The following is a 21,175-nucleotide window of genomic DNA, read 5'->3' on the forward strand; positions in this document are numbered from 1 at the left end:
GGAAAATGTAACAGGAAAACCTATTAAAGGGAGAAAGAGCCCTTTGTAGAAAAATAGACCCTGAGTGAGAAGAGGTTAGGTTTCTTCTGATTTTACTGCCCTCTTGGAGTGTTCAGAGTAGCTTTCTAACCATTTAGCAAAGTTCATTTTTGTCTCTTTGTCAAGGAGTTTGGAGGGGGATGAGCAATTAATCATCAGTTTAAAAGTGTTTCCTCCCTGATTGAAGAGCCCCTTTCTGTCCTGGAGCCCAGTGGGGTGATGTGAGGACCATGTGGTTTCTGGCCTAAATATGGATCATTCTAGCGTCGGGTAGATGAAGTCATGCCATTAATGGTATTTTAAAGCTGTCAAAGATAGACCAGGAGGTCCCAAAGGGACTGTGTGCTTCAGATTGGCAGTAGGTTTTCACTCTAATAGAAGTCCTGCCATAAGCCAACTTCTGCTAATTCAGAAAAGTGCAACTCAGCATTGGTATGTGAGGAAACAGCTGCTAAATATCTGGGTCTGAGTGACGAGATTCTGTGTGGATGTCCCTGTTCCTCTGCTGTTATGTCCTTCAAGGCCTGCACAGAAAGGCCACAGTGACATATGGGGGTACAGCCGTCCCTCCCTGGCCTCCCCCTCCCCTCAGCTTCTCCTTCCCTGGCCTCCCCTGACCACTCTTGGGGGTTGACTGGTCGTAGAAACACCTCCTTTCCACCCGGGGCTTCTCACCTGGCCCCCAGTTTGGTCCATCTTCCTAGCGCAGAGAGAGGACCCGGCTTGCTCGCTCACCAGACACGGATGAGCTTCCAGACCCAACCTCGGTCCTGCACAGAGCCTCGCAGTGCGCTTCCCTGCTCCGTTTTGCTTCGGTGGTTACCTGGGAGAGAAAGTCCTCCTGGGCTTAACTCCCTGCCAGAGTCGCCCCAGTGATAATGCCACGTCGCTTTATTGACTCCTACTTTAATTAGGGGTTTCAGGTCTTGCAGCTCATAATTAGTTTCCACTGCAGTTAGGGTTTCAAAATTAAATTGGGATTGATTGCCTGATAGCAAAGCGGAAATACAGCTCCAGTTCTTGACCGTGTGTGCTGCTTCCCTTGGCATGAATTTCTCAAACCAAAAATAACACTCTGGTAGCCATGGTAACTTTCCATTTGGTCTAATCCATATCATCTCGGGAGAAACTAGAATGTTATTAATAGTGTTTGTTGTATGGGAAGAAAACTAAAAATATAAAAGCTTCTTCATTACATAGGAGACCAAAACACTGGCACTTTGAGGGAATAAAATCTTACTTGCAGACATTTGCTGGAATTTGGAATGTATTTAGGGGCCTCGTGTGGACTTGCATATTAGGGCCCCGGAAAGGAGTGAGGCCAGGGTGGGGGGTGGCAAGGATGGAGAGGAGAATTAAGGGTATGCAGTCCTCGCTGGCCCCCAGGCAGCTGAGGCCAGAGATGCGATGTTCCAGCCATATTGAGGGTCATGACCTTAACATCCCAGGTGCAAAAAGGAAAGGCTATTTTGCTTATGCCCAGTGGAAAAGAGTTTGGAGTGAAGATATTACTGATCCATAACATTACTGGGGCATGTTCAAGTTCAAAAATCCCTGAACGTGGAATGTAGTAGCCCATCCATGCATAAGCACTCTTTGTGGGGTGGCGGCGGGGGGGGGGGGGGAGGTTGTTGATAAATGACAGTGGAGGCCCAGCCCCCCTGCTTTGAAGGACTTACTACAAAAGCATTAGGTCATGGTGTCATTTTGTTACATTTGCAGAAGTCTCTCCAGCTTCCCTCTGAGTTCTTTCATAAGGAATGCAAGTGCGTTGTCTTAGTGGAGTCTCAAAATGAGTGCTCCAAGTTTGGCAGGGCACCAGTTTACCCCTTCCCACAGAGGCTCAGGGAAACGACCTACCCAGAATCATTTATGTCCTTCAAGGCCTGCACAGAAAGGCCACAGTGACATATGGGGGTACAGCCAAGGGTTGAAACCGGGTTCTACCTTCATCTGGCTTCAAGCACAATGTCTGTTCTACGATACCATGTTAAGACCACTGAAACCGAAAATGAGATGATACTGTATATATTAATACTTTAGTACACAATGTGGCTGGGGAAAAACAGTGCCAACCTCAGTTTTCAGGAGAGGCCACAGGGGGGATGTCGAACTGCTTTTCGGAAAATGGGTAATCCTCCTGCAGGCAGTGGCGGGACCACCTTGGGGTCCCTCGTGAACCCCAGAAGGAATTTGGTGAGAAGCACAATAGATCCATTTCTAGAACGAGCAGTAAGAACAAAACTCCACTTCTTCTTGTCCCTGTGTCTCTGATTTTTCTTGTATGGGGACAGGGGGAAAGGAGCTGAATTTTGCCCGTTTACCAGCGGCCACCCCTAGGAAGAGCAGTGTGGTTTTAACCCAAGAGGTGGGAGTTACCTGGCAAGTACAGAACAGCCACATTTCTGTAGGAGCCTCAACAGAGCTGTTGGAACAGAGTCAGTGGATGGATGAGCCACTGAGTCTCGGCTAACCAGCCTCTGAGTCCAGTGGCTGTGGTCTTGCCAATGAGAAGTCATGGCTAGAAGGCAGTGGGTTTTAAGCACATGCTTTCCTACACATAGATTTGATCATCCTTGGGGCCGTCAAGTGCTCTATAGTGGGAAGAACTGAAATCGGGCTGTTGGCTACAGTTGTGTTGTGTTTTGCTTTCAGTCGTTGCCTTTGCCCCCACAAAAAGGATTGGGAGCCTCTCTGAATGCACATTACAGCCCGAGGGGTCCCATCTGCCCATCCCTAGAGGATTGGGTTCCTGGAACTTGTTTTCATTAGAAGCTGCCTTCCTGTGTGAATATGGTAGAGCCAACCAAGGTCCTGCTTGCCTTCCCTGTGGCCAGTCCCTTGGTGTGTTTGCTGTTGTGACAGCTTGGGCACAAGCTGATGGAGTTAGTCCTCCATCCTGGTGTTGATGACGGCCTGAGCTGTCGTAGTCAGTAGGGCCGATGCACCATCAGCATGAGCTGGTGCAAGGTGGAAAAAGCCACTCGGGAGATGTCTTTCCAAAGTGACTCAGCCCCTCCTTGTGGCAGCTGCTAGTTGCTCATTTATCTCTCCTGCCCTCCCCTGCCCCCCCCCCCAAAAAGCCTAGCACAGCTTTTTTGTAAAGAGACCTAAATGCATTCCATTGGCATCTGGGAGCTTGGGGGATCTGGTTTCAGCATCAGGGAAAGGAAGGACATGCCTGACGGCGGCTGGGTCCCAGCATCCCCTCTCCGCAGACCCCGGAGCTTGGATCCTGGCCGAGGCCTTGTTTTTGTTGGAGAGACGTGGGTGGGAAGCAGAAATGAGACTGGGATCCTGGGAAAATTCTGTTAGTGGGTTTATCACCTCCAGGACCACAGAGAAAGGGGCCTGTGCCAAACATCGGGGAGGACTCTGGAGAGTCAGGGTGCTCAGGCCACAGAGATCTTCCTGCTCTGCCCCATGAGAGATCTGCAGTGCGTGGAGGACGCAGGGCCCTGTCACTGGGTTTAAAGATGTCAGAGACAGCTCTGGGGTCTTTTAGTTGATGCATATTTGAGATGTCTCCAGGCCAGCAGAGGAGACTCAGGCTGCCCTGGTTGGGGATAGGAGGGGATGGGAGGGGAGGGGCACCTCATGGGTGTGGACTGCGGCATCTCTGTCCTCATCTGGATCTCCACTGCGTGTCCACAGCCCCAGGGGCTACTGCTGGAATCTGGCTCTGGCCATGAGAATGTCACGGCGTATTTTTCTGGCTTATAAAAGAGCCACGATCAGTCTTTTAGTTTGTATGGGCAACAGCTCTCCTCAGTGTCTGCTCTGAAACATGGGTGCCATTACAAAAGCGGTTCCGCACCAAGAAGCCGGAAGCTAGAATCCCGGTTTCGTAATAAGATGGGATCTGAGAGACCGTGAGCCAGCCTCCTACTTAGAGTTCATCTGCTCCTCCGCCACCCCCACCCCCACGCCCAGGGTGTGTGCTGAGGGGCTGCTGGGTGCTGGGCCCTGGGGAGACGCTGCAGGCTCTGTCCCTGAAGGAGCAGTTCCAAGTCCCCTGGGGAGCTGGGCGTGCACGCGGCTCTCTCCACGGTGCCTGGCAGGTGCGGGGCAGGCAGAATACCCAGTGTTGTGGGACGCCGGGCCAAGGCACTAATCCAGCCCTGGGTCAGGGAACTTCCTGGAGGAGGTAACACTGAGCGGCTGCTAAAGGAGCAGTAGGTGGAAGAGGCATGGGGGGAGAGAGAGAGAGAGAGAGAGAGAGAGAGAGAGCAAGAGCGCGCGCGCGCGCACGCGCATACAGGAGCCTCACACACTGGACCTCAGGCTGCAGCGGAAGGAGAGATGGTGGGCGAATGGATCGTGCAGACCAGCGGGGCCAGTGAACAGTGTGGATGGGGAGCGGGGAAAGTCTGGGGCTTGGTCCCTTTGCGGGGAGCATGAGCTTGAGGATCATAACCAGCATCTCCCCCAGCTCATGCTTATGTCCTTGAAGCCTCCTGTCAGCTCTGCTTGTCCCTGCTCAGCTCACTCTGGTCTGCCTCCCTCCACCTTCTCTTTAGGCCCTTTTTAAACACTCAGATCTTGTTTCTTCACAGCAGCAGTTAAGACCATCAGGCACAATATTTTCCCGTCCCCACCCCTGACCCCACAAGCCACAGCTATATCCAGATCCAGATCCTTGCTTCCTCCGAGGATGAAGCATCCCTCTCCCTGACCAAGGCTGGCCCGGCCACCTGTGCCCATGACCACCCCCTCCTCAAAGACTCCTCTCCATTGGTCTCTCCTCAGGGACCTTCAGTCTGTCTTTCTCCACCAACACTTGCCTCTTAGTTTGTAAACATGCTTCAGTCTTTCTCAGTCTAAAAATACTACTTATTTCCATGTCTTCATTTTCTGGTCCCTTTCTTCCTCCACCCAAACACTGATGAACACAGTCTCTGCTTCCTCACTTCCCAATGGCCCCTCAGCCTCTTTCACCCCACCAGCAGCCTTGCCAGGTCCAGTGGATGCCGTCCAAGTCTGATTTTATTGGAACTCTACTGCACTTGGCATTATTGGCTCTTCTTTCCTGAAAGTCTCTTCTCTTGACCGCTAACACACCACACTCTACTTATTCCCCGGGATCCTTCCTGACCATTCCCACCCTATTGCTAGGGACTAAATCTTTGTGTGCCCCCAAAATTCACATCAAAATCCTAACCTCAAGTGTGATGTATTGGGAGGTGGTAGGCGGAGCCCTTATGAACGGGATTAGTGGTCTTACAAGAGACCCCAGGCAGCTCTCCTGCCCCTTTTGCTAGGTGAGGACATGTGGGAAGAGAGCTCTCTAGAACAAGCAAGCAGGCCACACACCCAGTCTGCCGGCACCTTGATCCTAGACTTGCCTCCAGAACTGTGGGAAATGTATGTCTGTGGCTTCAGCCCCTCCGTGTATGGTATTTTTCTCATAGAAGTTCTGATAGACTAAGACACTATCTTCAGTTTCTCTTTCTGGCCTGCCTCTTAATTTTTTTCAAGATTTTACTTATTTATATGACAGAGAGAGAGCACAAGCAGGGGGAGCAGTAGGCAGAGGGAGAGGGAGAAGCAGGCTCACTGAGCAGGGAGCCCGACGCGGGGCTCGATCCCAGGACCCTAGAATCATGACCTGAGCCGAAGGCAGACACTTAACCGACTGAGCCACCCAGGCGCGCCATCTGGCCTGCCTCTTAAAATCCAGCGTCCCCTAGCCCTCTTCTGATATGCCCTCAACATCCCATCTCTTAGGTGGCAGTTGAGATAGGCTCCCCCTCAATTCCGAGGATTCCCCAGCTCGCACCCAGTCCAGCCCTTCTCCCCACAGAGCCACGCCCACAAGCACCTCAGGCTGTGCAGCCTCTTCCACACACCCGCTCCCTCTGTGCTTCTGTGTTGGCAGTTGGTGGCTCAGCATCTTCCAGGAGCTCCCATGCCTCTTTCCCCCACTCTTTATTTTCAGATCTCATCAGTTATGCCTTATGATTTTACTCCTAAACATTTCTGTCGTCTGTCTCTTCCTCCCTGACTACCACCAGTACTGTGCTAATTCAGGCCTCGCCATCTCTTGGTTGAAATTCTGTAGAAGGCTTCTAACTGGTCCTCCTGCCCCAAATCTTCATAGGAAATTATTTCACCCTTACATTTGACATTTCTAGACACGGGAGCGGACTGTGCCCTTGAGGCAATGCACTCCCCACCCCCCACGCAAACAACTCTAATTGCTAGAAGGTCCTTCCTTGCATTGAGTCAAAGTCTGTGCCCCTGCAATGTCTACATTATTCTGCAGCTAAGGGGGCATCATAGCCCTTCAGATGCATTTCTTCCCTTGCATTACTGTGAGCATGTCTATTCTGAGACCAAATTGGCTGGTATGAGTGAACACTTAGAAATAAAACTGTGTGTATGTGTTGAGGGGCTGATTCTAGATTAGTTTCCCTAGGGACTTCAACCAAGAATATTTGACCATCATCATGTGATGGCAACAGCCCAAGCCTTCAGCTATTTCCACACAGCCCTCATGTTTCTCTTAAGTCTGTGCGGTATGGACTAAACATTTCCAGTTCTTTATATACTTTGGGAGACTTGGATTCTAGTTTTTCCCTTATTCTGTAAGTCTGAGCAAATCATGAAAGTTCAGGGCCTTCACCTGAGGTTTTCTCTTGGGAGATAGAAATCTTACTACCTTTTTAACTCCAGGGATGTTATACAGATTCATCAGATCTGAGTTGTATTGTTTTATGTGTCTTGGTTCTCTGAAGTTCAGCTGCTGTTTCCCCATTCCTGCCATGAGCTCTAGCATGGTGATTGTGGTTTTCAGAAGCTTGTTAAATGAGATACGTGAGTATCAAGTGTTTTGAGCTCCTCTGGGAGAAATAAACCTTTAAAGTGATGTGTGAGTTGTCTGTTGGAGGTGGTGGAGTCGATACTTGGCCAAAACCCATCTTGTGATGAATCATTTGGTTTTGCTGAGAACCTACTGTGTACTTGGCCCTGACATATGATGTGCTTTATTCTAACACAGATGTCTGAGACAGTTGTTAGTCATGGCATGCTTTTGGAGAGGTAAATTTGGAAAAAGGCATTTATTCTACACTCCACGCTGGAAAGGTTTCTGAATCTTTGGATTTTCCTCCATGTGTTTGGCATATCTCATTTTTTCTTCCAATTACATCTCCTCGTGTCTTTCAACCATGATGCGTTTTGTTTATTCAGTGGTGCCTCATTCATTCAAGGTGAACTAAGAAAAGGATGCTACAGTTGACCCTGAACAACCCCTCCGTGGAAAGTTCATGTGTAAATTAACTACTAAGGGGGGTGCCTGGGTGGCCCAGTTGGTTAGGCGTCTGCCTTCGGCTCGAGTCGTGATCCTGGGGTCCTGGGATCAAACCCCGCATCGGGCTCCCTGCTCAGTGGGGAGCCTGCTTCTCCCTCCCACTCTGCTCCTCCCCGCCCCACTCACTCTTCCTCTCTCTTCCTCTCTCTCAAATAAATAAATAAATAAAATCTTTAAAAAAAAATACTAAGAGCCCACTGTTTACTGGAAGCCTAACATAAACAGTCAACTAATGCCTATTTTGTGTGTTTTATGTATTATACGCTGCATCCTTACAATAAAGTAAGCTAGAGAAGAGAAAATGTTAAGAAAGTCATGAGAAAGAGAAAGTACATTTATAGCAATGTGCTGTATTTACCCCAAAAGCTCTGCGTGTGAGTAGACCTCCACCGTTCTCACCTGTGTTGTCCAAGGGTCAACTGTATTTGAATTGAGTTTTGATTTTCTGATATTCTACTGAAGAGCAAATAAGACATCTGTTTTGGAGAACAGCTATGTTCCACCAAATCACTCCTAATTTGGATCGAGATGAATTAACAAAGTTGAATTACCAGCGGGAAAGATTTTTGGCTTGCACCTCCTTGCATTCTGAACTTCAGTCAGCTGGTCTCCAAACCCTTATCCTGGGTCTGCCTTAGCCAGGGTGGTCTCTGTTTCTCCTTTCCCCATAGATGGTAACAAAGGACTTCTCTTACTGAATGGAATCTCACTGCCAGACCCAGTGATTAATGTTTCACTTCATTGTCTCATTTAGCCTATGTGCCGACCCGGTGAGAGAAGTATTCTCGGAAGCCAAGGACACGGTTAAAGGGAGCAAAGCAGTGGACAGGGGGTTGTCATGGGTCGATTGGTACTCAGCTTTTATTCGAAACCTTTTATTTCACAGACCCACTAAATGATTAAGTGCAAGTGGTGACCTTCAGCCTTCATCCTAAGTGTGGCCATCCGATTTCTCATTGGGCAAAATCAGAAAACAGGACTGCCTCATGGGGATGATTTGGCTGTCACTTCTCTGCAGGCTGCCCCAGGAAGTCATCATCTCAATTCGATCGAGAGGGGAAGGTACCTTGCCAGCTTTCAGTAGGGCAAGATGCTAACAAATGGCTTGTTGAAAAATGTGATTGTGTTTCAGCTTATCTTTTGCCAGGGAAAGATGAGAGCCCCCCTTGGAGCTGAGCACTGAGTGAGTCCATGGGTGCTTTGTCGAGAGGGTAAGAACATGATGGGCAAAGCCACCGGGGCAGGCAGCGGGGGAAGGAGATCTTATGGTGTAAGGAGGGTGTGGAGCAATTTCCTGCCTGTGTAGGTAACTATCGTGAAGGAGACAGCCACATCGGTTGGGGTGGGGCATGCCGCATGCTGTCCAACTTCGAATTCCTCCTACAGTTTTTAAACTCATCAGTCTCCTGTAAAAAATAATTTTCAGTCCCTTGGTGTTCCATCAAAATAAAACCAAGCGTCAAAAGCAATAACGTCATGATCCTGCACGATGGGAAGGCATATGGAGAATGATGGGGGATAAAAGGCAACAGGGGTTGAACATCTAGGGGAGCTACGGGGCACCCGTCAGAATGGGGAGCCTAATGCCATGAGTTAAGCCTGAGGGGGATCAAGTTACTTCTGCGCCTAGGGGGTGCACCGTGTTAAGACTTCAACCTGCACAATTTAAAATGAAACTAGTCTTTTTCATTCACACACAGAAAGCAGAATTTTAATGGAAATTTCTCAGAACCTTCATAAACAAAGGAGTTCCACAGATGTTCTCTTCATATTTCCTATTCATGGTTTATGAGCCTCTTTTGATAAGTGTTTGATAAGGTTTGATAATGAACAAAAAAGAAATCTCTTGGATTTGGGCTCTCCGGTGGGTTTGATGGCAGTTTCCTGTCTGTGCCAGGGTCTGATGGCCCCCACATCATCGTCTGTCTATGAAAAGAAAAATCACATGTGATAAGAAAACGAAGCATCTTAATTCAAGAGCAAATTGCAAATCTGTTTTTAATGGCACTGGAGTAAGAATCTGCTGTTAAGTGTGATAAATTATACAGGTTTAATTATAAAATGGTAAAATGGCATCAAAAGCCATCTGCAGAATCTTTTCCGAAGATGAGATTCTTTCTAGGATTCGGAAAGGAGGAATTTATGCCATCAAGGTGCTTAAACATCAACATCAAATTAATTGAAGTGTTTCAGAATGCTAAAACTTTCTGAGATTTTATGAGCTGTCTTCGCTACTGATTCCTTTCTCACAAGGGGCTAGACCTCTCGCTGACCTCACATAAGCTAGAGAACTCTGAGAACTGCACCAAACTGCTGCTCTTCAGATGTCTTGTCCCCTCACAGAGTCTGTGACCCATCAGGCCACGGAGTCATTCTTAGTCATGCCCGCATCTCCCAGCAAATCTAGCCCCAGGTTTCACTGAGCTTTAATTTAAGGATTGAAAGGAGCAGGCTCAGGGAAAGGGGCCCCGGTGAGACCAGAGGTCCCCATTTGTCAACAGCCCAACACTTAAAAGATGGGGACATGCTCGGAGTCTCTCCCTTCTAGCCCAGAGAGCACCTGCGCGTGAACTGGAATAAGGCACCTTTCCGCAACGACTTTCTTGCCATCTGCCAGTCAGCCGTTGCAATCATTATGGAGATTTTCTATGGCTGTGTATGAGGGGCGCCTCCGTGGATACAGTGCCACTGTGTGCCACACACTGGGCTGGACCCGGCTTAAATGCCCAATTGCCCATGCCACCGTTTGCTTTTGTCTACTAAATGGGATATTTAAAATTTGAATTTGACTTTTTTTTTCCTCTTTGGGCTTTTATTTACAAAGTTAATTGTTTACTTAACTAAAGCCTTTGGCTTTAATCACAGTTATTAGCACGGAAATGCTGTTTGTCTAGCCTAGCACCCATCGGGAGAGCTGCATCAGTACATTCAAGCCTTTCCTCATTTATCTGTGCAGTATAATAAAATATTTTAGAAAAAAAGAAAGTGTCGATAAAAGGTGACACAGAACCCAATATACAAATTGTTTCATATCAAGACTTGAAGATTGCTACCAGTGCTACTTTCTCTCCTTCCACTCTGCCTCCGATGAAAACATCTGCGGGCTCTTGCTCAGGGTTGCTGGGCTTAAAGCTCGGGGAGAACTGGATTTTTATTTTTTGGCTGGTGGGCAGGGTTAAAAGTGGCAGGAGTAACGGATTTATTCATCCTGTGGGTTCATGATCATTTTATGCAGGTTTTCAATGGTAAAAAATAGCACCCGATCTTCTAAAAAGCCCTTGATATACTATGGAATTTGATTATAAACTAGTCCATTGCTTGAAATTCAACACAGGGCAGGGACTCAAAGGCGCCGAGTCCCTGACATCTCCAAAGAATCTCATTTTTAGGCAGATTTACTTGCAGGACGGTCCTGTGTGTGGCAGCCTCAGCAAGGCTTCAGAATGCTTTGTGTCATGGTTATCCAGTGTGTGCTTTTTTGACAGTGGGAGCTCAATGCCTTCGTATGTTCGTGCTTATTTCGGGATTGCCGTGACGCAGGCTCCAGGGCATTACAGGTTCGGTGGATTCGAGATGAGGGTCTGTCCTTTTGGACTCCCGCATCGTCCCATCTCGGGCCACCCGGTGGCCACTCAAGGCACGTCCCTGAGGGGTTTCTCAGGCAGCTCACAGGAGGATGCAGGCTTCTCTCAGAAAATAAACCAATTTTGTGTGACGATCCACAACACCAGGCACACTTACAGTGTTGTTTGTGATCATAATTTCTAGATTTGATTTCCAGAATCGAATTGTTTGGTGCTACTTGATGAGAGGCCTGGACTGTTGACCTCTCCCTCAAACTGAATAAACCACCCAGGGCAGAAGAAAGGAAGCTTTTGTTTGAGAGCCGGTAGATTCTGGGTGCTCTGGCTCGCCACTCCTGACTGGGATAGAATAGCCCAGAAGCTTGCTTCCCTCTTCATTCTCTCTCCCTCTCTCTCTCCCCTCCTCCCATGCCTAAGGAGAAATCGGTTCCAACTTCTAGCTTTTTTATTCCATCAGAACTCAAGTCTCAGACGCCAGTTACCTCTAAAACCTTCCGATGGATTTCATAAGTCTTGAAAAACAAATTCTCCAGTTAAGTAACTTCCCATTCTTGTGGCTACCAGCGTGCTTGGAAAGGGCTTTCCAATTCTACATCATTTCAAGCCAGCACCTGCCGGGCACGAGGCCAGGTGCTGTTGCCCGTGCTTTCTGTGCCTTAGATCAGGGAGTCCTGGGGAGTGAGATCTCTTACCCTTTTGGCGCATACAGAAGCAAGGTAGGCAACGTCTAGAAAGGTGGCCAGGGTCACCTGTTCTTGACCGACCTCCAAACTCTCTTTTTCTCCCCACCCGGTGACAGGAAGCTTGGCTCCAGTCAGTAAGTGTTTACTGGGCACCTGCTGTGTGCCAGGCACGAGGCTAGGCTCGGGGAGCCAAAGGCAGATATGGCTTGGCCTCTGTCCTCAAAGAGTTTATGTCCTGCCGACCATACTGCCTCGCTGGTTAGCCATCATTAGTGGATTAGAGAAGAACAGATTGGCTTGGTTAGGCCTTCAAGGTTCCTGCCTACCTCACCCAGCTCCTACTCTGTCCTCTCCCCATTCCCCAGCCTGGACTCCTGCCAGGAGCCTCTGCAGGGGTGACCCTGCCGACTCATGGACTCCCACTGCATAACAGCAGTACCCTGGCCCGTTCCACCAGCGCCCCCCGACCCCCGCCCCGGTCAAACCTCTGCCAGTTACTTTGTCCTCACATAGGTATCCATAGCCCTCTTGTGATCTGGGCCTTCTAGCAGATTCAGACATGGATCCCGGTGTGCAGTGTCAGTATATTGCAAAGGGGTGGTTCACTTCACTGGGGTTAAAAGAAATGCATTCAGAGTTCAGGGGTCTAGGAGGACAGGGAAGGATAGGGGTCTGTGTCCCCCAGGAACCAGGTCTGAGCCCTGGGAGAGTAAAAATCAGGCATAGGAACCCATCAGGTTTTTTGTGGGGGTGCTAGAAGAGTCTCTGGATCTCCTGTCAGCCCTCGCTGGGGCACCCCTTGACTAACATCTCCGAGCCGGGAATGCTCTGATAAGTGCGTGGCCTCATAGTGTAGGAGCAGAGACAAGGGTAGGGAGATTGTTATGAGGCTACTGCAGAAGCTCAGGGAGAACAGAACAGGGTAACCTCGGTGGGGATTAGAATGCATTTGGTAAGAGGAAGAATCAGGAAGTTCTTGATCGATGGAGCCTGTTGTGAGGGTTCTCATTTGGGTCATGAGGGCAGAGGTGCCAGTGACCAGGAAAGGGGGAAGAAGGGCGGGCTTTGCAGAGATGAGTTCCGTTTATTTATAATTCAACATCCAAGTTCCAGAGTGGATTCTGGTCAGTATCCCAGCACCCACCCCAAGGGCTAGAGAGAGAAATTTGGCCATCATCAGCACATTTCAAAAGTCTTGAACTGGCTTTGTGCCCCGGGCCCCAGCCGGGCCCTTCTGCCCACTGCAGCCAGATTGATCTGTCTAAAAGCATCTTTTTTTGTACCTGTTGCCTGTTGAAAATCTAGGCAGAGATTTTCGGTGACTCACTATCTGGAATGTGAAGGTCTAACCCCTCAGTGTCCGACTCCCCTCCATCTGATCCCTGCCTTTCTGGATCAGGACTCCTTTGGCACAGAGCAAAGTAGCTTAGGTCACAAGGGGAGTTTGCTGGTGGATGGAGTCAGCTGGGGCTTAGACGTGCGTGCTGCTGGGACACCCTCCATCTCTTGTTCCTCTTCTCTTTGTGCGCTGATTTCGTTCTCCACCCAGTCTGCTGCACATGGTGGGTCAGTGTGAGGTGCAGCAACTGTATGCTTCTAGTCTGGTGGCGCAACCCCCACACCCCCCGCGTGGGGCCACAGAGAGGTTTCTCATTGGGACAGGGAAACCCGAAGGCCAGTGAGATGGAGTAACTTGCCCAGGCTCCAGAGCAGAAGGGCAGGGATAAGTTCCGGGCAGTGTGTCTCCAGAGCTCAGGGCTGAGTTTCAACTGTTGCTCTGCGTGTGGTCTTCCAAGAGCACTGTACCCTCCTGATTGTAGGGCCCAGGGTGTCATCCCCTGCTGGCAGATAAGTTGGCAAATTGCTTGGCCGTGATTGTTGATGGCCACACAGTGGTGCCTTTCCAGTCTTTCCTGGGTGATTTGCACAATTTACAATTCTATGGGAACTGGGAAGCTTTTCTTAGAGGTAGGAACAGAGTAAAATAAAAATTATAATGCAGATGACATCTTTTTCTAATCGGCTCCACTGTCTTCTGCATACAAATGAGTGTCTCGCCTTCTCTGGGGCTTTCCCACAGCTTACTGTGTGCACACCCTCCCTCGTCCCCCAACTTAGGAGCGCAGACCTCCTCTGAGGAGGCCCGGTCCTATTGTTGTGCCTGATTTGAAATGCAGGCTCTAATGTCAGGCAGCCCTTGCAAGAGGAGACACCACACTCCATTCCTCCTGGGCTGGAACAGCTTTTTCTTTCTGGGAGAGCTGTTGAAATGTGGGTTTCCGTGTTAATCAACGTTCCCAGCACGTTTGTAGAACTGGCTCTGCACGTCCAGAATGTGTTTTCCGACCATCCCCTGGGCTCTGGCTGTTGCAGCCTGTCAAGAACAGACTTGCTCGGGCTGTGTGGGGCTGCAGAGACATTCAGTCCAGATTCAGAGCGATAGGCATGATTTTTGGAATGGGCCGCAGCAAGCTCGGACTGGTCCTGGCGGTGTAGCCGGACCAGAGGTGCTGGGCGGGCGGGCATGCGAGGCAGCCCGTGGACACGCGGCTGGTTTCCTAAACTGCTTCCCTCCCAGGCACCCACCCCCTACGCATCCGTGCATCAGACTGAAAGCACCTCCGGGGTGAAGTGTTTCTTTTCTATAACCAGATGGGTAGCATTCTGGTGTGTCTCTGATAACAGTTAACCGTGCCGTCTGTGTCCCAGGGATGTTGTGAGTGCTTTCCCAAAATGGACCCGTTCCATCCTGATTAACATCTCGTCATGTACTATCATCCCCATTTTGCAGACCAGGTCCTGAGGCTCTGCAGAGAGGTGAAGTCATTTAACCAAAGCCACACAGCTGGTCAGTGGCACGTGGCCCATGGATGGAGGGAGAGGGCTGGCCATGCTTACGTACTGTGCTGTGGCATCAGGGTTATTAAGAGGCTAGCAGCAGGAAGGAGGTAGCTGGACTCCGATTTCCGTGAACGAATGAATTTTCTAACTAAACTTCAGTTTGGTTGGACAGGTGTGGGCCTCATCCACCCCCTCCACTTGCCCTAGTTATCAACTCACCTCCCTCATCTCAGCCCCCAGAAGTCATGACTGAGACAAGATGAAATTTTGGAAGTGGAGCCATGTGAGTGGGAAACCATGATATAGTAGTTACTAACCCTCCCTCCCTCTCTTTCTTTCCTGCTCAAGGTATTCTTATTACTTAATTTACATCCATAGCCCCTTTTCTTGCACCCCTCCCCTCCCCCAAAGAGAACTCTCAAATTTCTGGTGGATCCAATTCAGGCAAAGCCTCCTAGTAGGAGACGTGGGGCCCGCCCACATCTTTCTCTCCTGGGGGCCATGGGTGGATCTGGTCACTTGAATGAACCTGGCAGAGCTCACAGGCAGAATGTTCTTGATCTAAAGCCCAGCAGCTCCGCTTTCTCTGGAGGGTGCACCCCAGCTACTGTGGGGGGTGGGGGAGCTCAGGATGGCAGGATCTGGAGCCTGCGCTGGGGGCTAGAGAAACTGGACTCTGCCTCCAGCCCACCCACTGCCACCTCCTCTCCTCAACATAAGGAGCTCGGGTAACACAGAATCAGACTTGCCTTCTAGCCATGAAGTTCCAGTTCAGGGGTAGCAGTTAGAGAACTTGAGCATGGAGGAGAAGGTGTGTTACTATAATGTGCTTGTTAGTAACATTTATAGCATCTGGGTGAGATAGCAATTATTCGTGGGTTTTCTTGCTGTCTGTCTCTCTGGTAGTTGAACATAAAATCCAAAGGGCCAGTGAGGACTGCTTTCCATTCAGTGTAAACTTGCTGAGAGAGCCCGGCTATATTGTACTGGCTCTGGGGTGCCACAGTGCTCTGTCACAGATGCCCACTGGCCTGTGCTCACAGAAGACAGAATGACTTGGGTCCAGTCTTTGAGGTACATTGCGTTCATAAGGTGTCTGCAGAAACAAATGTGAGAGCATTGGGAAAGATGAGCTGGGAGATGAGCCTATAGGAATGGGGACAGATTGGTCTGAAGGGGCTGTGTGCTCTTTACTCTCCCGAGATTGGAAGGCGCTGGAGTGCGGGGACCTGTACTTATTCTTCGGCTCGTCTCATGCATAATTCTGGGCCGGGCATAAGATAATGATGCATGTAACTATGGGAATAGGGACTTCTCTCTTCTGCTCCTTCCTCAGAAGGTAATCTCAGGAGGGCCAGGAGGCTTCTTAGGGCATTAGTGGAATCAGAACTTCAAAGGACACCGGTGACGACACTGAAGAGATAAAGCTATTGCTAAGGGCAGGGGTACTGCTGTGTTACCCTAAATTGCTAGAATTTCTTTTGTGGCCCCAAAGACCCCAAAACTAGCCTAGGCCATGCCTGAAATGGCTGCATTTCAGGGGGACATTCATATTCAGCCCAGATGGCTGTAGTTAAGTGGACAGGCGCACTGTTAACAGAAGTTCTGGTCGTTGGGGGCAAGCCGACAGAATTCTGCCGACGTCACAGTCCCATGTGACCTATCCTGTGAAGCAGGAATGTCGTGCTTGGTCCCTAAGGAACACAAATATCCATCACAGTGCTCTCAAAGATGCAAATGGATACATTTTGCCCAATTTTCCTATATGGTCACCGTTCACCCACCATGAAGTTGACAGCCCATCAAAGTACTTACATGTAGTGGCACGATCGTAGTTGGCAAGGCTCACAAAATATAGGCACTTCGGAAAAATAATTAGATGCATTAATGTGTATGATTTAAAGAGTATGTGAAAGTTCTAGAAGGCATTCACCCCCAAAATAACTACTAATTTAATCATGAGGGCGACCCTATGTGGGTGACTTTTGAATTGCCTTGTTCAGCTGTTTGAGAGATGTTGCCCACATCATCTGCTGAGGTAGAGGCTCCCGGAGGCCAACCTGGCTCTTTTTAATGTAGTAGAACCAGCTCTCACTGGTTTGAAATGAGCCCTTGCTTGCAATTGCTTGCTTGCTCTGGATCTGTCTCCCTCCCGCCCTCTCTTCCTCCTTCTCCCCTCTCCCCCAAATTATAAATCTAGTCAATTGTGTAACCTCCTAACTTTGCACAAATTATGCAAGAGCTTAAGGGCACAGTTTTTGAAGTCTGAGTTTCCATCTCAAGGGAGGGTCAGTCTTCCTGACTCCCTTTTCTCTCCTCCCTCGGTACTTTCCTGCAGTGCCCTATCATGCCCCATCTCCACAGTCCACAGTGGGCGGAGAACAATAATTGTGGATTTCCCTCTAAGGAATTAGGGCAAAAGTAACAAGATAGCAGATTTTGTATTTCTGGTAACAAGTGTACTGCAGTATTATTTCAAAATCTGGAATGCAGGATTGTTGTTTATAAAATGCTAAGAAATCTTGCTATTTGTGAAGGATGCTGAGAAGGAGAGAGGGGGTGATGGTGGGAAGTGGCCTGGGAATTGGGCATCAGGGAGGAAGGACACTGGCTGTAAAGAGAAATAAGGGAACAGCTTTTTGGGTCTGGGTGAGTACAGTTTGAGTGGAGGGCTACACGGGGCGTATGACTCCTGATGACTACATTTTCAGGGCTTGGGCCAAGAAGAAGTGGGCCCAGGACACAGTACAAGGGATTCAGGCTCTGTGTAAAGACTGTCAGGGTGGCCAAATAGAAGCTAGGGTCACAGTATGGGTTAGAATTTTAGTTCAGCTGCCAGTAAACAGTAGCAGCCAAAATATGGGCTCAAACAGGACAAAAGATCACACGAAATCTCTGGAGGTGGGCAATCTGGGACTGTTGTGAGGGATCTGGGCCTTTTGGGGCCCCTGCTGCCCCATTTGGAGGATGTGGCTCCCTCCTCCCGTCCAAGATGGCGCCGCAGCTCCAGCCGTCACATCTCAGCTTAGAAGTCCCGCTAAGCAGCAGTGCACCTTTCCTTGGCCAAGGAAAATTGGGGAATGACATCCTTTAGTTGTGTGGCAACATGCTCAGCTGACATGGGGCTTCGAATAGTTTGAGATTGAAGAGGAGAAGCTCCATAATGAAGAAAAGGCTAGAGAGACCTCATCTTGGGGTACTGGTTCATTCAGTGACTCCAGAGAGCCTAATGTGTTCAGGCATTGCTGGAGGGCGGTAGGGAGGAAGGCAGATGGGTTTCTGTTCTCATGAAACTTAAAATCCAGTGGGAGGCAAGACAGACAATAAACTATCAGTGAATGCGGCCTGGTGGACAATCTGCATTCTGGACTCAAGTCTTTCCAATGAGCTGTGTTCAGATGTGACTGGACTTAATTAATGATGGATGTGGGATGCTGCGGACGCCTGTGGGCAGCTGGCACGGCCCACGTGGGCATCTCTGCGGTGCAGGAGTCTGCTCTGTGGGGCAGAGTGGTGGCAAAGCCGAGCTGGAGAAGTGAGCAGTTGGTAAACCAGAGCCCCACCCTGAGCGGCCCTGAACCCTCTACAGCCGGCGCCCTCCTGGGCCAGTGTGCCCACAAAGACTTGAGGGCTGTAAAAATCCCAAGTCTGTTTCCTTTTCCTTGGGTGCAGAAGGATTTGGGCCTCTTCCCTGGCTGAGGTGCAGAGCAGTTGGATGAGAAATCGGTGATTCCTAGAGGCTTTTGAGGCCAAGTTGCGGAACTTGGGAAAACACAAAGACCCAGCGTTTTCCTGCTCCCATGACCTTCAGCCAGTGATCCGTGAGCCTGGTTTTGCTGGGAACCAGGCAGGTGTCCAGGTTCAGCTCCCATGTAAGTGGGCGTGGATTCTAAATGAAACCTGGAGCCAGTGAGGCCCTCCCGGACTCCCGCCCCAGCCACCGTGCGGCGACCTATATCCATGATTCTCAAACCCTCAGAGGCGAGACACCAGTTTTTTAAGTTTCAAGTTCTAATCTGTCATAAAAATGAAATATCAGAAAAACGAAATTAAAAAGACAAAATACACAGAGTCAGACTTGTGTTGCTAGATTCAAGAGACAAAATTCTTCTGTCCGCTTGCTCTAAATGTTTCTAAAGGCGAACTCAGTTCCTGACTTGCAGTTTGCCAGTAGCAAAGAATTAGGGGCCATTACCGTCGTCAGCCCGGGGACTGCACTTTGGACGGCTGTCCTTCCCGGCTCTGGACCATGGGCCATCTGAGGATGGCTGTCCTTCCCGGCTCCGTGTGTGGACCGTCTCCGTGTGTGTCCCCAAGGAGAAGGAGGAAAGTCCCCTGGCTGAGTTGTGCCTCCCTCCCCGCTCATCTCTCTCTGGCGCCCCCTAGCCAGCGCCCCTTGTCCTCAGCGGCTCTCGGAGCCCACTGATAACAGGAACAGCTCACCCGTCTCCTCTCATAGTCCCCATGTGTAGCTGAAAATGTTACTACATACTTGCAGCCGGAGAAAGGAAAGGTCACAGCTAATTGTAATCATTATCCAGGCTCCCCTACCTGCACGAGGCTTTTGGCATATCCTGGCTTGATTAGCCAAGCAGCCAACCGCGAGGCAGGCGGGCCTTTCCAGCTGGCGGGCCTGGCCGTCCTGGGCAGGGCGGGGGGACGTCACCGGTGACCCTGTGTTGCAGTTCTCCAAGGAGAGGCACGTCATGGACAGGACCCCCGAGCGGCTGAAGAAGGAGCTGGAGGAGGAGCTGCTGCTGAGCGGCGAGGACCTGCGAAGCCACGCCTGGTACCATGGACGCATCCCCCGCCAGGTACCTGTGCCTTCCTGCCAGTGTGCGCCCGGCCGGCCTCAAACGCCACCACACTGCCCACCCCGTGGGCTCGCCCTCCAGCGCCCCAGCAGAGCAAGCCCCAGTTCAGCTAAAAGCAAATATAATAAAACGGACTGTGGTAACATAGGCCTGTCTCCAAGGAGACCTTGGGAAGAACTAAGGTCAGGAACCCAAAGCACATGTCCCTGGGCCCGGGAGGTGGATGGAGGAAAGGCCGGTGTTCTGTGGTCTGCAAAGTCGGAGCGGGCCGGAGGCCGTGGCCGCAGGGGGAGCATCTGAGGAGGTACGAGGCTGGCCTGTGGTTCAGATCACTAAACTCCTGGCCGGCTGCCTGCAGCCTCCTACTGTCTGGAGCTTCTCTCTTAAGGCAGTAGTTCAATTTCAGGGGAAGAGAGCATATCGTCAGGGTGGGTGGCACAGGGCAGCAAGGCCACCCGTGCCCTCGTGGGGCTGGTGACTGTTCACACTCCATCCCTCTCCTGCCTGGGCCCCTGGCTGCAGCTAGGAAGTAGAGGAATTATACCAGCGACCCTAGCACCCCACCCCCCGCCCGGGCCTGGAATGTACTCTGTGTGATTGTCTTTTGGGGTGATAGGTGGGAGTGGTTTTTTTTAAGAGTATAGAAACTGAAAAATGTAAGTGCAGAATCAGGGTGTAGAATTTCTCTTGGGTTTTTATCGTAACCTGATCTGGCCAGTCATTCACCCAGGACAACATGACCGGAAATGGATGGGTGGGGGGTGGGGGGAAGGGCATCATATTGTGACAGTTTTTTTTAGTGTAGCAGATTTGTCAGCACTATCAAAGAAATAATCCCTATTCTAACTTCCTTTTTTTAAATTTTTTAAAAATTTTTAAAGATTTTATTTATTTATTCATGAGAGACAGAGAGAGAGAGAGAGAGAGAGGCAGAGGGAGAAGCAGGCTTCCCACTGAGCAGGGAGCCCGATGCGGGACTCGATCCCAGGACCCTGGGATCATAACCTGAGCCGAAGGCAGACGCTTAACCATCTGTACCAGCCAGGTGCCCTCCTTTTTTTTTTTTTTTAGTTTAAAATTGATTTACAGTTGTAGATTGGGTGGCTCAGTTGTTAAGCATCTGCCATGATCCCAGGGTCCTGGGATCGAGTCCCGCATCGTTCCCTGCTCGGCGGGAGGCCTGCTTCTCCCTCTCCCACTCCCCCTGCTTGTGTTCCCTCTCTCACTATCTCTCTCTGTCAAATAAATGAATAAAATCTTAAAAAAAAAATTGTAGACTATACAGAGAATAAAATGAAGAAAACGAAACTCTCACCCATAAATCTCTCTCCTGGAGATAGCCACTCTGAACATTTTGATATGATTCCTCCTCCCAGGCTTTGCAAGTATGAGATCATACCACATAGACTTTTGCAGCCCATTGTCTTCATTTAATGATGCGTTCCGGGCATTGTCTCCTGTTGTAAGATAGTCTTCTACACCAGCCTACGTCGTGTGTATGTTCATTGTATGTGTGCCCCACTCTTTGGTGGGCACCTTCACCAACATCCTTTAGGATAACTACTATGTTTATAACTATAATTATTTCCTCAGGCTCAATCCCAAAAAATGGAATTTCTGTGTGAAAACATATTTTTAAGGCAAAGATACAATTTTAAGGTAACCATGGTAGCACACTCTTCTACGCAAACTGATCCAGTGTTGGAATATCCTGGGAGAAATGTCAAAGTTTTATAAAACTGACGACTGTCCCCACCATCCTTCTCTTTATTGTGATCATAAACTTTGTTTCCCACTTGCAACGAGTATCGATTTTCAGCCACACATCATTTCAGGTTGTCTGACGGCACACTGTAACAGCAATAATGGTAGTTACAGCTAACACTTTACTCCGTTAAATCT

General features: G+C 49.6%; 1 protein-coding gene across 1 annotated transcript in view; it reads left to right on the forward strand.

The window, feature by feature from the left end:
* The window catches only part of BCAR3 (BCAR3 adaptor protein, NSP family member), a 109,826-nt gene that overhangs the window by 60,069 nt on the left and 28,582 nt on the right, over positions 1 to 21,175 (forward strand). Inside the window, exon 4 of the mRNA XM_028087680.2 lies at positions 19,145 to 19,273. Within this exon, the coding sequence (XP_027943481.2) occupies positions 19,145 to 19,273 (129 nt within the window). The remainder of the gene's footprint in view (positions 1 to 19,144; positions 19,274 to 21,175) is intronic.

The sequence above is a fragment of the Eumetopias jubatus genome, unplaced genomic scaffold (genome assembly GCF_037043125.1).
Source record: "Eumetopias jubatus isolate StellerSeaLion01/CBP00866 unplaced genomic scaffold, mEumJub1_p1.0 scaffold_4, whole genome shotgun sequence".
NCBI classification, from domain to species: domain Eukaryota; kingdom Metazoa; phylum Chordata; class Mammalia; order Carnivora; family Otariidae; genus Eumetopias; species Eumetopias jubatus.